At 42.8% G+C, this 13,741-nt stretch overlaps 1 protein-coding gene across 1 annotated transcript in view; it reads right to left on the bottom strand.

The window, feature by feature from the left end:
- Nucleotides 1–1,599: 1,599 nt before the first annotated feature.
- The window catches only part of PPME1 (protein phosphatase methylesterase 1), a 77,672-nt gene continuing 65,530 nt past the window's right edge, over nucleotides 1,600–13,741 (bottom strand). The window contains exons 10-14 of the mRNA XM_078058534.1: nucleotides 9,981–10,110; nucleotides 8,524–8,568; nucleotides 4,821–4,885; nucleotides 4,128–4,195; nucleotides 1,600–2,820 (exon numbers count right to left, since the gene is read on the bottom strand). Of these exons, the coding sequence (XP_077914660.1) occupies nucleotides 2,802–2,820; nucleotides 4,128–4,195; nucleotides 4,821–4,885; nucleotides 8,524–8,568; nucleotides 9,981–10,110 (327 nt within the window). The 3' untranslated portion in view covers nucleotides 1,600–2,801. The remainder of the gene's footprint in view (nucleotides 2,821–4,127; nucleotides 4,196–4,820; nucleotides 4,886–8,523; nucleotides 8,569–9,980; nucleotides 10,111–13,741) is intronic.

The raw sequence follows: 13,741 nt of genomic DNA, 5'->3' as shown, positions 1-13,741 counted from the left end.
TAAGAACGGTATCTAGACCAAAATGACCTATGTTCAGGGTCCCCTGTATTGTCCAGGAGGAAGTGTGGAGAGGAAACCACCTAGGTTTTAATTCTGACACCACCACTCCGGGGCTGTATGAATTTGGACCTGTCTGCCTACTTGTAAAAGGAACATAACATGACTTACATCATAGAGATGCTGTGAGGATTAAATGAGATGTGTATAAAGTAAATTAGATGACACTCAAAATCTGATGACTACTCTGACTTGCCTGGTGAACAGAAGTGCTGATATTTCCTGAAAACCATGCGTGTGATTATGCTGCCCCCCTGTGGACAGAGAGCACACAGCCCAGTAAAGGGACTCCCCCCCCACCCACCTCCTCACTCCCACCCCAAACAGCTTGATGGGAGAAATCACATGACACACAAGGCAATTCTCTTCTCTGCTAGGGAGCTCATGCTTTACCCTGAAATATAGGGAACAACTAAACCAGAACTTTTCAGAATTAATGTGCTTGTTGGAACGCAGATCAGTTCTGACTCAATAGGTCTGGGTGGAGACAAAATCTTTAACAAGATTCCAGATGATACTGACGCTACTGGTCCACAGACCACTCTTGAGTAAAGGTCTTAAGTACAATATAGCAGTGACATGACATGAACTATTTACTAAGTGCTTTACCCTATGCCGGTTACTGAGAAAGCCAGTTAACCTATATTAACATATAGTCCTCAAGACCGTGTGAGGGAGATACTGTTGGATCATTTTTCAGAGGAGGAAACTGCAGCACAAAGAGAGAAAGTACACGGCTATCCCATACAGCTTGTAAAGTGTGGGCCTTGGGTTCTAATTTAGGCAGCCTGGCTCCACAGCCTAATAGGAAGAAGACTCCAACAGTGTGTAGAGCATGACCAAGGGAGGGGCTAGGGTAGGAAACCAGCAGGGGTCCTGAGTGATCTAGCTGAAAGATGAGGCCTAAGCTATGGCAGGTGCTGTGGGATGGGAAACAGGGGACGTAAAAAAGAGCATGGGGAGGGGTTTGGTGGTAAGCTGGATACAGGTGTGAGAGAGGGAGCCATGTAGAGAGTTCAACCTGTCTGGTTTGGACAACAGAGAGATAGTGGTACCTACCACTTACTGAGCAAGGAAATACAGGAGGAAGAACAAGTTTTAGGGGGAAGGTGAGTTCAGTTTTAGGAATGGTCAATATGAGTGGCTTTTGGTCATCTGGGGGAGATAGGAGGCAGATGAACCTAAGCATCTAGAGCTCAGGATATGATCTGGGTTATGGGCAAGGTTCTGGTGTTGGCAGATGTGAAGCCATGAGTGTTAGAACTCACATAAACCGTGCATAGACTGTCCCTGTTCTGGGCCAAAGTTGACAGAGCACATAACTGGAAGAATGCGCCTGGAATCCAGGTCTCCCTGGCTGCAGTGGAGGCTGGCTCGGCCCATTCCATTGGGCATTCTGGATGTGAGGAGCATGCAGAGCATAAGATGCTGATGGGCTCAGGAAAGGGGTTTCTGGAGACCTATGGTGACTAAATCCAACAAACTGTCCCGTTCCCATATCGGCAGAAATAAGGACAACTCCCTGGAGAAAGACAAGATCGATAAAGGTTGGGAGATATTTATTCTCTTTAAACAAGGTCATAAGTAACAAAGAAACAAAGTAGGTCCCAGACTCTGGACCGTGCAGCAGGACAGGGATAGGAAGTTGTTGGGTGGAAAGGTGGAGGGGGCTACGCATCACCTAAGACAGTCACAGAAAAGATGGGCTGCAGGAGACCGGCCCTTCCCGCCCTTGGAGACAGCGTGCCTGGGCAGCAGGGGGAGGCCGCAGTGCTGGGAGGGGGCAGCTGGAAGAGGGCCTAGAGCGAGGGTGCTGGGCTGTGCTGTTTCTATGAAGAGTGACATGAAAACCACAAATGGTGAAGATAAGCGGTGGGTCTAGAAGAGGCAAGCGGGCACTCTGCACACCTCCAGGGACCAATTATGAAAATGGTTAAATTTGATTCTTAAAAACAACTCCACAGGCTTTAGCCTATGGCTTTGTGCATGGGCTGTCTTAAACCTGGGTTGCTCTGTGGCAGGTGAGGGCTCGAGAGGCCCCTGGAGCAGCCTGGCCTCAGCCCAGGGCAGGTGCCCAGACATGTGGGAGAGGGACAGTGGGCTCTCCCCAGATGGGAGGCCATGTGCTTGGACTGACTGGACCTGATTTTCAGGCTGGTTTCTTGTGACGCTATCCACCACCGCCTCCCTATTTCTAAGGATGGGATCCTGGCCTCTCTGGGTCTTCCAAGCCTGGAAGAGTAAGACTGGGATAAAAAGGTACCTGACTAGTATTTTATTTGAAAGGGGACAATAAGGACCACCCTGTGCATGGTCCATCCCATGAGGTAGGGCAGGACCACGCCAAGAACAATCTCAAGGAATGGAGGTCCCTGAGCCTGGAGAGACATTTGGACCCAGGTGCACTGCCTAATACCAGGAATAGGGGCCCAGGGTGGCAGTTCCGATGGAGGCTTCACCCTAGGCAAGGCAGGGAGAACAGGCAGGGGCTACCCCTGAACAGGGAAGGGGTGGGAGCTGGGGAGCCTTGGACTAAGGAGGCCGAGGCTGGTCGAAGGCCTTGGAAAACAATGCTTTTGGCAGGAATACACAAAAGGGTTTGTACATCTGGGGAAGCCCGTCTATAGGGAGCCGGTGTCACACGGTCGGGCGGGATGGTGAGGAGACAGCGGCATCACAGTGGCCTCTGGTGCGATGTAGTTACAACAGAGCTCAATGTTGGGGGAGGGAAGGACAGCAGGTTACTAACAGCCAGGAAACACACTGTGAAGAGTGGGAAGAGAAGGGAAAACAAATGTGACCATTACTAGCTTTCCCCTGCTCACCCCTTCTCTTCCAGGAAGCCCAGGACCCTCATGACCACCAAGGCCCTTGCAGATCTGTCCAACCTTCCCACAGCCCCATCTAGGTCTAGACATGGGCTCTGCTCTCTGTGAACTGGTGATGTGACCAAATGGTCCAGGGGCTCCAAACACTACTATCAAGAAAAACTAAGTCTTTGCTTTTGATTCCTGGGATCCATCAACGATTAGTTGCTTGAGGGGTGGTTCAGCATGAGGGAGTCACTCGTGTGGCTCACCGTACCAGGCTCCTGTCATCACCGCCAATGCCTATCACCCTCCCCTCCCAGGTCCTGGCATTCAGAGTTCTCTAATGCAGAAACAATTTCTTTTCTTCAACATTTCTTCTTCAAATTCCTGAGGGTAGGGAACCAGTTCCCCTGGACCTTCACCAAAATCAGACAGGAAACTTTCCAACTGGCAGGTATGACTCAGCAGGCTCGTGGGCTGTCTGAGGATCAGGGCATACTGCAGCACAGCCTAGGAGCTCCCTAAGGTGGGGCCAGGACTGTGGTTTGGGTAATCATGCCTCTCTTCCTCCTCCTCCTCAACAAAGAGTCTAACTGTGTCTCCCTAATCAGAAGAGCTTCCTAGGATGAGGGGCATCCTTTTCCCTTCAAACCAGTGTTTCTCAACTGTGAGTGATTTTGTCTCCCTCGAGACATTCGGTAACATCTTTAGATGGAGACGCCTTTTGCTTGTCACAACTTGTGTGTGTATGTGGGAGTGCATAGAGGCTAGGGATGCTGTCAAACATCCTACAATACACAGGACAGGCCCCCAAATGTCAACAGTTTTGAGGTCGAAAACCCTGCTCTGGATCTCCACACAGTTCCCATGGCCTGCCCAGCATTCCTCAGCAGCAGAGGAGGAGAAGGCATACAGAACTTCTCTAAGAGTCTGAAAAAAGACTGATTCCCATCCTAGCCTCCTCAGAGAAGGAGGCACCTCAAGAAGTGGGGGGATCTCTTTAAGAAGTGGGGTGGAGTGGGGACTAGGCACAATTTAATCTCAGCTCAGCAACAACCCACTGGACCAAAGTACACAGAAACAATCAACCATGGGTTTGTAGAAACACACATGCTGGGCTCTGTGTTGAGGAGGAAGAAGAAAGGCATGGTGATCCAAACCAGGCAGGGCCAAGGCAGAGATATTTACAACGCTGCAAATATCTTTTTGTTGGAGTCTGTCAGCACTGCTGGGCTCCTTAAACCTTTGTTACTTCCTTACCACTGGAATCCACCGATGGGCTCTGCAAACCTGTGCCGGATCAGGAAAGTGGCAACAGCTTCAGCTACCTGGGAAAGGGGAGAGATATTCCAGGCTAAATGATGTTAGCAATGGGGAGCAGCTTTGGAGGTCCTGTGGGCTTCTACTGGAAGGTTAGGCTCTGTAGTGGACTCATGGATCTTACAGATCTGGGAAGCTTGAAACCTAAAGGACCTGAGTCCTCACAGGGCTAGCAGACTCCTCCCCACCAACCTTGCCAAAGATAGCTCCAGAGAAGTCAAGAGGAATGATGTGAAGGCTTATTTATTCCCTGAGAGTTAAAAAGCATCTTACTCTATAGGAGAGCATATTAACTTCTAACTGTGACTGTAGTTTAGGGAGTAGTTTCTATCCCAACTTTCCCTTCTTCCACCTGGCTTTGGGGAAAAGAGAGAAGTAGAGCTTAAGATTTTAACCAGAGGGCCCTGGGGTGAAACTGCAGGGTGCCAGTAGCTCCTCAGGCCATACACAGAAAGCCAAGACCATAGCAGTTGCCAGGGAGAGGTTTGGGGAGATGGTGGAGTCATATCTGAATAGGCCCCACAGTGGCCACTGCAGGCAACTCAGCCTGACTCAGAGGCTTGTACTATTTTCTGTGAAAGCCAAGGTGACTCTCACAGCTATTCTTTTACAGTCACACAGCACCAGACTCACCTTGTCTGGGGCATCCTCATGGACTGCGTGACCACACTGGGGTAAGACCTGCATCTGGAACTTTCCTGGAGAGGAAACAAATCCAGGTGACCTCAGGGACTAAAATGGCCCTCTCCTTACCACCTCTGTGGTCTCACAGGCCACTCCAGGAGTCCAGGACCTTCCTATCTACTCCCCTCCCCAATAGTCTGGACCCAATTACCAAGGTTTGAGGAGGACGGTAATACTTGCAGCTATAACCTTGGGCAAATGATTTTCCCGTCATTTTTAACTTTGGTAACTATTTAGCATGCATTTACTTTGGGCCAGACATAGGAAGAAACAGTTCCTGTTTTCAGGGGATTTACAGTCTAGTAGGAGAACACAAAAGACAACATTTTAATGTAGCATGTAGTTCTTATGATAAAACTGAGCACATGGAACTATAAGAACATAGGAAAGGAGGCTTCACAATCAAATAAGGATATAGGAAGGCTTCCCACACAGAAAAAAAAAATAGCCTACACAAAGGAAAGGAGGATGAAATGGTATCTGTTCCTGGAAATAAAAAGTTTGGCATGGAACTCTTGAGAGTTAACAATGAGGCTACAGAGGAAAGCAGGGACCGTACCATGAAGGGTTTTGTAAGCTATGTTAAGGATTTTGAAATTTATTATTACAATAATATGTTACCATTTGAGTGCTTAACTATATGCCAGACTGTACTAACCACTTTCTCACACTGCCCTGTAGAACACTGTAAGCTCACCATTAATGCGATAGCTATTAAGAGTGAAAAGAGATGACAGATAAAGCAAGATCCCTAAGCAAACTAAAGGATATGGGACCCACAGCTTCCCCTAAGTAGAGAGAGCAGACTCTCAGAGCCTAAGTGGCTCCATTTACAAAATAAGGCAGCATGCTCTGGAAGTCCTTCTGGTCATCACATTCCAGGATTCCTAACACAGTTACACAGTGCTTTAAAATTTCTTCAAAATACTCTTCTATCCATTTTTTAAGTTGATTCTCAAATCTACCCCATAAAATTGAACAGTATAAATACCGAAATTCTTTCCTGAGATGATGAAATTAATACCGTGGTTAGTGAAGTGATTTACCCAAGGCTGCTTATTTAATTAGTAGAGGAACTAAGACCATTCCATTCAGTAAGGCCCAGTTTATGCCCTACCTCTTGCAGTAGTCTGCCCCTGGGTGCTCCAGCCTAGTCCAGCCTAGCCCCCCTCTCTTGTATCTCTTAATGTACTACAGCTAACACATTTGGAGTCAAACAGAGAGCAGCTTGTGCCCTGCTTGTTTTGTAAGCTTATATTTTATATGCCACTGGTGCTTGCTTCCCCAGGAGCATGTCATTTCTGTAAGAACAGGGCCTAATATCAACGGGGCCCAACACAGGGCTAGACACTGAGTAAGTACTTAGTAAGTCTTGAATGGGTCACTGAGTGAATAACCTGATAACAATTATAACTCCAACCACCCTGGGCTTGATGTCTAGGGATGAATTTTTTGTTCCTCTTTGGAAGAGTGGGTATAAAGAATCAGAGAGAACTCACACACACTAACAACACTGTGCCTGGTACACATAAAATGATTATGGGTAATCCTCACAATTATTCTATGAAGCGGGCATATTTCCAAACCCTTCTCTCTCATCTTACAGATAAAGAACCTTAGGTTCAGACAGCCTAAATTATTTACCCAGGTTGCATCATGAACGAGTGCTAGGTTTCTAGGAATCCGTAACTAATTCAGCAGGTTTAAACAGTGCTGGGAAGGCTGTGGTTTGCAATCTATGCCAATCTGGCCATTTCCCTTTGTCTTATGGGATATCCCTCACTCCAGCCATTTACTTTCTATACTCACGGGATGCTCTAAAAGAGAAGGTAGTCTTGGCATAATCCTTACTGGGGAAATGGCAGGGCATCTAATGAGGAATCATGAGTACTTCCTGGATATAATGAAGCCATCATTTGTCAGACTCTTCACACATATTTTCGCATTTAAACACCATACAAATGTATTGAGATATAGCATTATTTCTATTTTATAGACAAAGAAACTCAGGATTAAAGAAGTTAGCAATTCACTCAGGCCAGAACACTAGTAACAGTGACTCAAAGCCAGGACTGTTTGATTCCAAGGCTGGTGATCCACAATGGTTTCAAATGTTATTCCAGTCCAGATCAACTGCTTTCAGATAGTCTCAGGGGCCATATCTGATTCTTTTGTCTATCCAGCATTAAGCATAGGTCTTACACAGAAAGACTGCTTAGGAAAGGTTTGCTTGAATTGAATTTAAGGAAAGATGTCTAAACTCAGAATTACCAACATCAGTGCCATAAAACTCACACTGTCCCAGTCCATGATCTTCCTCCAGGCTTCAGGATACTATGTAGTTGGAAGAGGAGGAGGGTAGGAGTGCCTGAGTCCAGAGTGTAATAAATCATTCAGGAGCCTTTGAACAACTATTGTGAAGAAATATAAGCCCCCTTTTCTGTGGAGAGCCTGAGGACAGCTAAAAGAACAGTTTGAGACCATAAACATCCAAGTAGAGATGTCCAATAGGTTTTACACATGGGCCAGGTATGGAGCGCAGGAGAGAGGTATGAGTTGGACATTTAGCTTTGGGAGTTATCAGGGTGTAAATAAAAGCCATGAGATTGCCCAGAGAGAATAAGTAGAAAAAAATGGAGGTCAAGAACAGAATCTGCTTAAGCCTGAAACCTTGGCCTTGGAGTTAGCACCTCTTCTTCCCATAACCTAAAAGATACCAGTGCCTATTGACTTCGCCTTTACCAAGCCTTTCATCCATACAAACCAAGAGCCTCCACTTCCATCTGGCCAACACACCTGAACCTGAGCACAATATGTTACTTTTCTACTCATTATACCTAATGATCCCTGTGAAGCTGCCATCAACTTTTTCATTTTATAGACTGAGAAAACTAAAGCTAAGGCAGGTCAAGTAACTTGCCTGGGGTCATCAAATGAGAAGGAAAGTAGTAGTACTCCCAACCTCAGAGCCTTTGCTTTTGCCACCTCACCATGCTGTCTTCTAAACATAGTTTACATCTTTTTGCATCCCAATTATCGTGGACCTTTCCCTTTCCTAAGAATTCCAACAATCATGAAAATATTGATCAGTATTCAGAATATCTCCTTCACAATATTATATATTTATAGGGTATTTTATGGTTTATAATGTACTCTGCATAGACATTGCCTCATTTTAATCCTTAAAACTCTGAGATTTAGATGGGAGTTAAGTCCCATTTTTAGATGGAGGAAAAAAAACTGAAGCTCAGAAAAGGGAAATATTTGGGTCAGGAGTGGATGTTGATGTCAAGTTTGGGCTTAACTCTAAAGCTCATGCTCTTTCCATTGCACTTCACCATCTCAGAACATTAATTTCCACATGACTCTGCCCTCAGAGAAGAACCTAGGGACATAATTACTTTTCTTTCTTTTTTTTTTTAAAGATTTATTTACTTATTTGAGAGAGAGAGAGTGCATACGTGAGCATGAATGGGAAGAAGGACAGAGGGAGAGAGAGAGAAGCCCAGGCTGATTCCCCACTGAGTGTGGAGCCCGACATGAGGTTCAAACTCACGACCCCGAGATCATGAACTGAACCGAAATCACAAGTGGGACGCTTAAGTGACTGAGCCACCCAGGCACCCCTGGACATAATTTCTTGATTACTTACCTTGCATTTGGCCAATAGTCAGATCCTTATCCAATCTATCAACACCTAGAACAAAATAGGAGAATCCAGAAGTAGCTTATTAGAAAAGGTTGTGTGAAACAGGTTTTGCTGTTGAAGTATGAAGTAAAAATTGTTACAAACTTGTAAACATGATGACATTCTCAATTCACGTTAATGCCAATCCTAACTCCTTGAGGGTATATACTTACCACATGAAGCTTTCCAGAATGAGGGTCCCCTACAATCTTTTGGATCATTTAAACTGATTCTGAAAACAGGGTTTTACTTTTTTAAATTTCCATTATACTCAGAATATCTTTACACCACTCTAGGAGAACTTATGCTTAAACAGGGATTGAAGGCAGGCCAGAATTAGGTTTATCTCAGATAGATGCTTATGCTTAGTTAGGATTAGGGATTTGGTGAGGGGAGAAGAGCACAAATGAGTGAGGATGGTACTTTATTTTGGAAGTTACTACCCATGTGGTGAGTAGTTTTTTGTTGTTGTTGTTTGTTTGTTTTAAAGATTTTATTTATTTATTTGAGAGAGTGAGTGAGTGACCAGGGGGGAGGGGGAAGGGCAGAGGGAGAGGGAGAAGCAGACTCCCTATGGGGCTTAATCCCAGGACTCTGGGATCATGACCTGCGCCGAAAGCAGATGCTTAACCGACTGAGCCACCCAGGTGCCCCCATGTGGTGAGTAGTTTTAACAAGGACATACTCAGATGATGTTATACCTACACTGTTATGGACTGAATTGTATCCGCTCCCCCCCCCCCAATTCATATGTTGAAGGCCTAATCCACAGTGTGACCACATTTGGAGATATGGAAATAATTAAGTTAAAAAAAAGAAGAAGATAGTAGGAAGGGAAAAATGAAGAGGGGGGGAATTGGAGGGGAAGACAAACCATGAGAGACTATGGACTCTGAGAAACAAACTGAGGGTTCTAGAGGGGAGGGGACTGGGGGGATGGGTTAGCCTGGTGATGGGTATTAAAGAGGGCAGCTATTGAATGGAGCACTGGGTGTTATATGCCAACAATGAATCATGGAATACTACATCAAAAACTAATGATGTAATGTATGGTGATTAACATAAAATAAAAATTAAAAAAATTTTAAAAAAGAATATAATTTACAAGAAGTTATGTAAGACATAAAACATGAAAAAAAAAGATTAAATGGGGTCATATGGGTAGGGCCCTCATATGACAGGATTAGTGTCCTTTTAAGAATAAACACCAAAGAGTTTGCTTTCGCTCTCTCTTCTGCCATGAAAGGACACAGTGTCTGCAAGCCAGTAAGAAAGCTCCCACCAGAACTTCACTGCGCTAATACCCTGATCTCAGACTTCCAGCCTCCAGTACTGTGAGAAAATGAATTTGTTGTTTAAGCACCCAATCTATGATATTTTGTTATGGCAGCCTGAGCTAATACACACACATACACACTTACCAGCCAAGAGCAGCAATTTAGGAATAGGACAACTAAGAAAGAGATTGGATAAGCCTCGGAACCAGCCATCCCAGTATTTTTCTGTTTTTGCCAGTTCAATTCTCCAAGTGTACGGATGGTCCTTCTTGGTCTGGAGGAAAAAGAGAAAGTTCTGAGTCTCTGAGGGCAACCCCTGGAGAACAGGACAAAAATTAGGTCCCTGGGAAAAGGAAAGGGAAGGAAACTAGCACTTACTAAGGGGCTACTAGGTCCCAGATATTTTCATATACACTTAATTACTAAAACAGCTTTGTGATATAGGTTATTGTTGTAATTTTCATGCTTAGATAACTAGAAGTTTACTTTTTACTTCTATTCATTTCAGTGAACTTAGAAGACTTTCTTAAGATCACAAAGCTAGTAAGTGGCAGAGCCAAGACTGAGCTTCTCTTATATCCATTTGACAAAAAGAACATATCCATCAGAAGGATAATTACAAAAGGCACAGTACAGTATGAAAAAAATACTTATGATATAATATTAAGAGAAAGAAACAGTGTAACATGTCATCTAAGTGAGGATTACTACTGGAAAAATGTGGTACACATAGGGAAAGAACTGGAAGGGAAAACTGAAAATATGTTGATTTGTTGGTAGAGCATTTTTCTTATATTTTGATTTATGATAATGGTATCATGTTCATGCAATAGTAATCTGAAAAAGGAAATCTGACACAAATATTACAAAATGTATCTGTTAAATCCTGATACACACTATACAGGCACAGAGTACGTACTCATCAAATACAAGATGAACAAATAAATGATTCTCTATACTTTTCTGCATCATTGAAAATTTGAAATATTATAACTGAAATAAATAATTGGGGATACTGCAGTAACCACAATATGAAAATCTAGAAGTGAACATGAGACAGCAACATATTGTGTTAGCGATCACTGGATGGTTAAGATGTCCATACTACCCAAAGTGATCTGCAGATTCAAAACAATCCCTATCAAAATCCAAATGACATTCTTGCAAAAATAGAAAAATTCATCAAAAGTTCATACGGAATCTCAAGGGACCTCAAACAGCCAAAACAATTTTTTAAAAGAATAAAATTGGAAGATGCATGCTCCCTAATTTCAAAATATATTACAAAGCTACAGTAATCAAAACAGTATGGTACTGGTATATACACTAGAGAACCCAGAAATAAACTCTCACAAAAATGGCCAAATGATCTTCAACAAGGGTCCAAGTTGACTCAATGGAGAAAGAACAGTCTTTTCAACAAACGGTATTGGGAAAATTGGATATCCACATGCAAAAAAGTTGGACAACACACAAGTTTAACACCTAAATATAAGACCTAAAACTATAAAACTTCTAAGAAAACATAGGGGAACGCTTCATATAGCTTTTCATGATGTTGAATTTGACAAAGATTTCTCAGTTATGACACCAAAAGCAAAGGCAACAAAAGCAAAAATAGACAAATGGACTACATCAAACTTAAAAACTTCTGCGCATCAAAGAACACAATCAACAAAGTGAAAAGGCATTGTATGGAATGGGAGAAAATATTTGCAAATCATATATATGATAAGGGGTCAATATTCAGAATATATAAAGAATTCCTATAATTCAGTAACAAAAAATCAAATAACCTGATTATAAAATGGGCAAAGGGCATGAACAGACATTTCTCCAAAGAAGAGAATGGCCAATAAGTACACAAAAAGATACTCAACTTCACTAACCATTAGGGAAATGCAAATCAAAACCACAATGAGATATCACTTTGTACCCATTAGGATGGCTATTTTCAAAAAAGACAAAATAACAAGCACTGGCAAATATGTGGAGAAACTGGAACACTTGGGGCACTGTTGGTGGGATTATACAACAGTATAATCACTATGAAGACAGCATGGTAGTTACTCAAAAATTAAAAGTAAAACTACCATATGGTCCAGCAATCTTACTTCTGGGTATACAGCCAGAAGAAGTGAGAGCAGGGTCTTGAAGAGATATTTGCAGACTCATGTTCATAGCAGCATTATTGACAACAGTCAAGAGGTATAAACAATCCAAATATCTATCGATGGATGAATGGATAAACAAAATGTGTTATATACATATTATTTAGCCTTAAAGAAGGAAATCCTGACATATGCTACAACATAGAGGAAACTTGAAGACATTGTGTTAACTAAAATAAGCCAGTCACAAAAAGACAAACACTGATTCTACTTCTATGAGGTGTAAAAAAGATCACTGGATGGGTAGTCAGGAAACTTGGGTCTTCCAGTTCTCATTAAACAATGCATGTAGAACACTTATGAGCCACTTCTAATAGATTCCACAGTCGGAGACAGTAAGACCTTCCTAAATATACATTGTGCTTCATATGCAAATGACAAATTTAAAGTAAGGGAACTTCCAAGGATAGTAATATTATAATAAGAAATTTTAAGGGGTGCCTGGGTGGCTCAGATGGTTAAGCATCTGCCTTCGGCTCAGGTCATGATCCTAGGGTCCTGGGATCGAGCCCCATGTCGGGCTCCCTGCTCAGTGGGGAGTCTGCTCCCTCTCCCTCTGCCTCTCCCTCTGGTTGTGCTCTGTCTCTCTCTCTTTCAAATAAATAAATAAAATCTTTAAAAAAAAAAAAGAAATTTTAAAAAAGGAGTTCAAGTCCTAAAAATGTAAAAACAAAGAAAAAATCTGGATATAATTAGAGTTGCTCCTGTATTTAGGGTTATAATAATATATCCTCTCTCTGGAGAGCTGGATCATAAAGTTAATTTAGTTTAGATTCCTTCCTCTGGCAAACGGTAATAAATCAGATCAATGTAAGAAACAAAACAGATGAACATGGGGTTAAAAAAAGAGAGGCAAACCAGAAAACAGACTCTTTAAACTATAGAGAACAAACTGAGGGTTGCTGGAGGGCAGGTAGGTGGAGGGATGGGTTAAATGAGTGACAGATATTAAGGAGGGCACCTGTGATGAGCATGGGGTATTGTATATAAGTGATGAGTCACCAAATTCTACCCCTGAAACTAATATTACACTGTATGTTAACTGGAATTTAAGTAAAAACTTGAAAAAAGAAAACTAAAGAAAGAAAAAAAAACAGATCGATGTAATGAGATCTAACTGCTGGACAGGAGAAGCAGAAAGCTGGCTACCAATCATCCTGGGATGTTCACGTGGGCAGGATGTGGTTCTCCACACAAGGGCATCAACCACAGGCTTTGCATTATTTCCCAACACATCACTTGAAAAGCATTTAAAGAGATAGGTTTTGTGTCAGTCAGACTTGGATTTAATGCAAATCCCACCTCCATCATCAGCTAATCAACTGTGGGTCCCTTGGGAAAGTTAACCTAACTTCTTCAAGCCTGTTTTCTTAGGTATAAAGTGGGCAACACAAAATCTCAAAAGATTATTGTAAGGATAAACTAAAGATACTCATGTATGTAAAACAATAGGAACATGGTCTGGCACATAACAAGTAATTAAAAAAACAAAATCTTAAGAATATGGGATATTTCGGGGCACCTGGGTGGCTCAGTCCTTAAGCATCTGCCTTTGGCTCAGGTCATGATCCCAGGGTCCTGGGATCGAGCCCCACATCGGGCTCCCTGCTCCTCGGGAAGCCTGCTTTTCCCTCTCCCACTCCCCCTGCTTGTGTTCCTTCTCTTGCTGTGTCTCTCTCTGTCAAATAAATAAATAAAATCTTAAAAAAAAAAAAAAAGAATATGGGATTTCAA

The sequence above is a fragment of the Halichoerus grypus genome, chromosome 11 (genome assembly GCF_964656455.1).
Source record: "Halichoerus grypus chromosome 11, mHalGry1.hap1.1, whole genome shotgun sequence".
Lineage (NCBI taxonomy): Eukaryota > Metazoa > Chordata > Mammalia > Carnivora > Phocidae > Halichoerus > Halichoerus grypus.
This window is presented reverse-complemented; position numbering and strand designations above follow the sequence as displayed.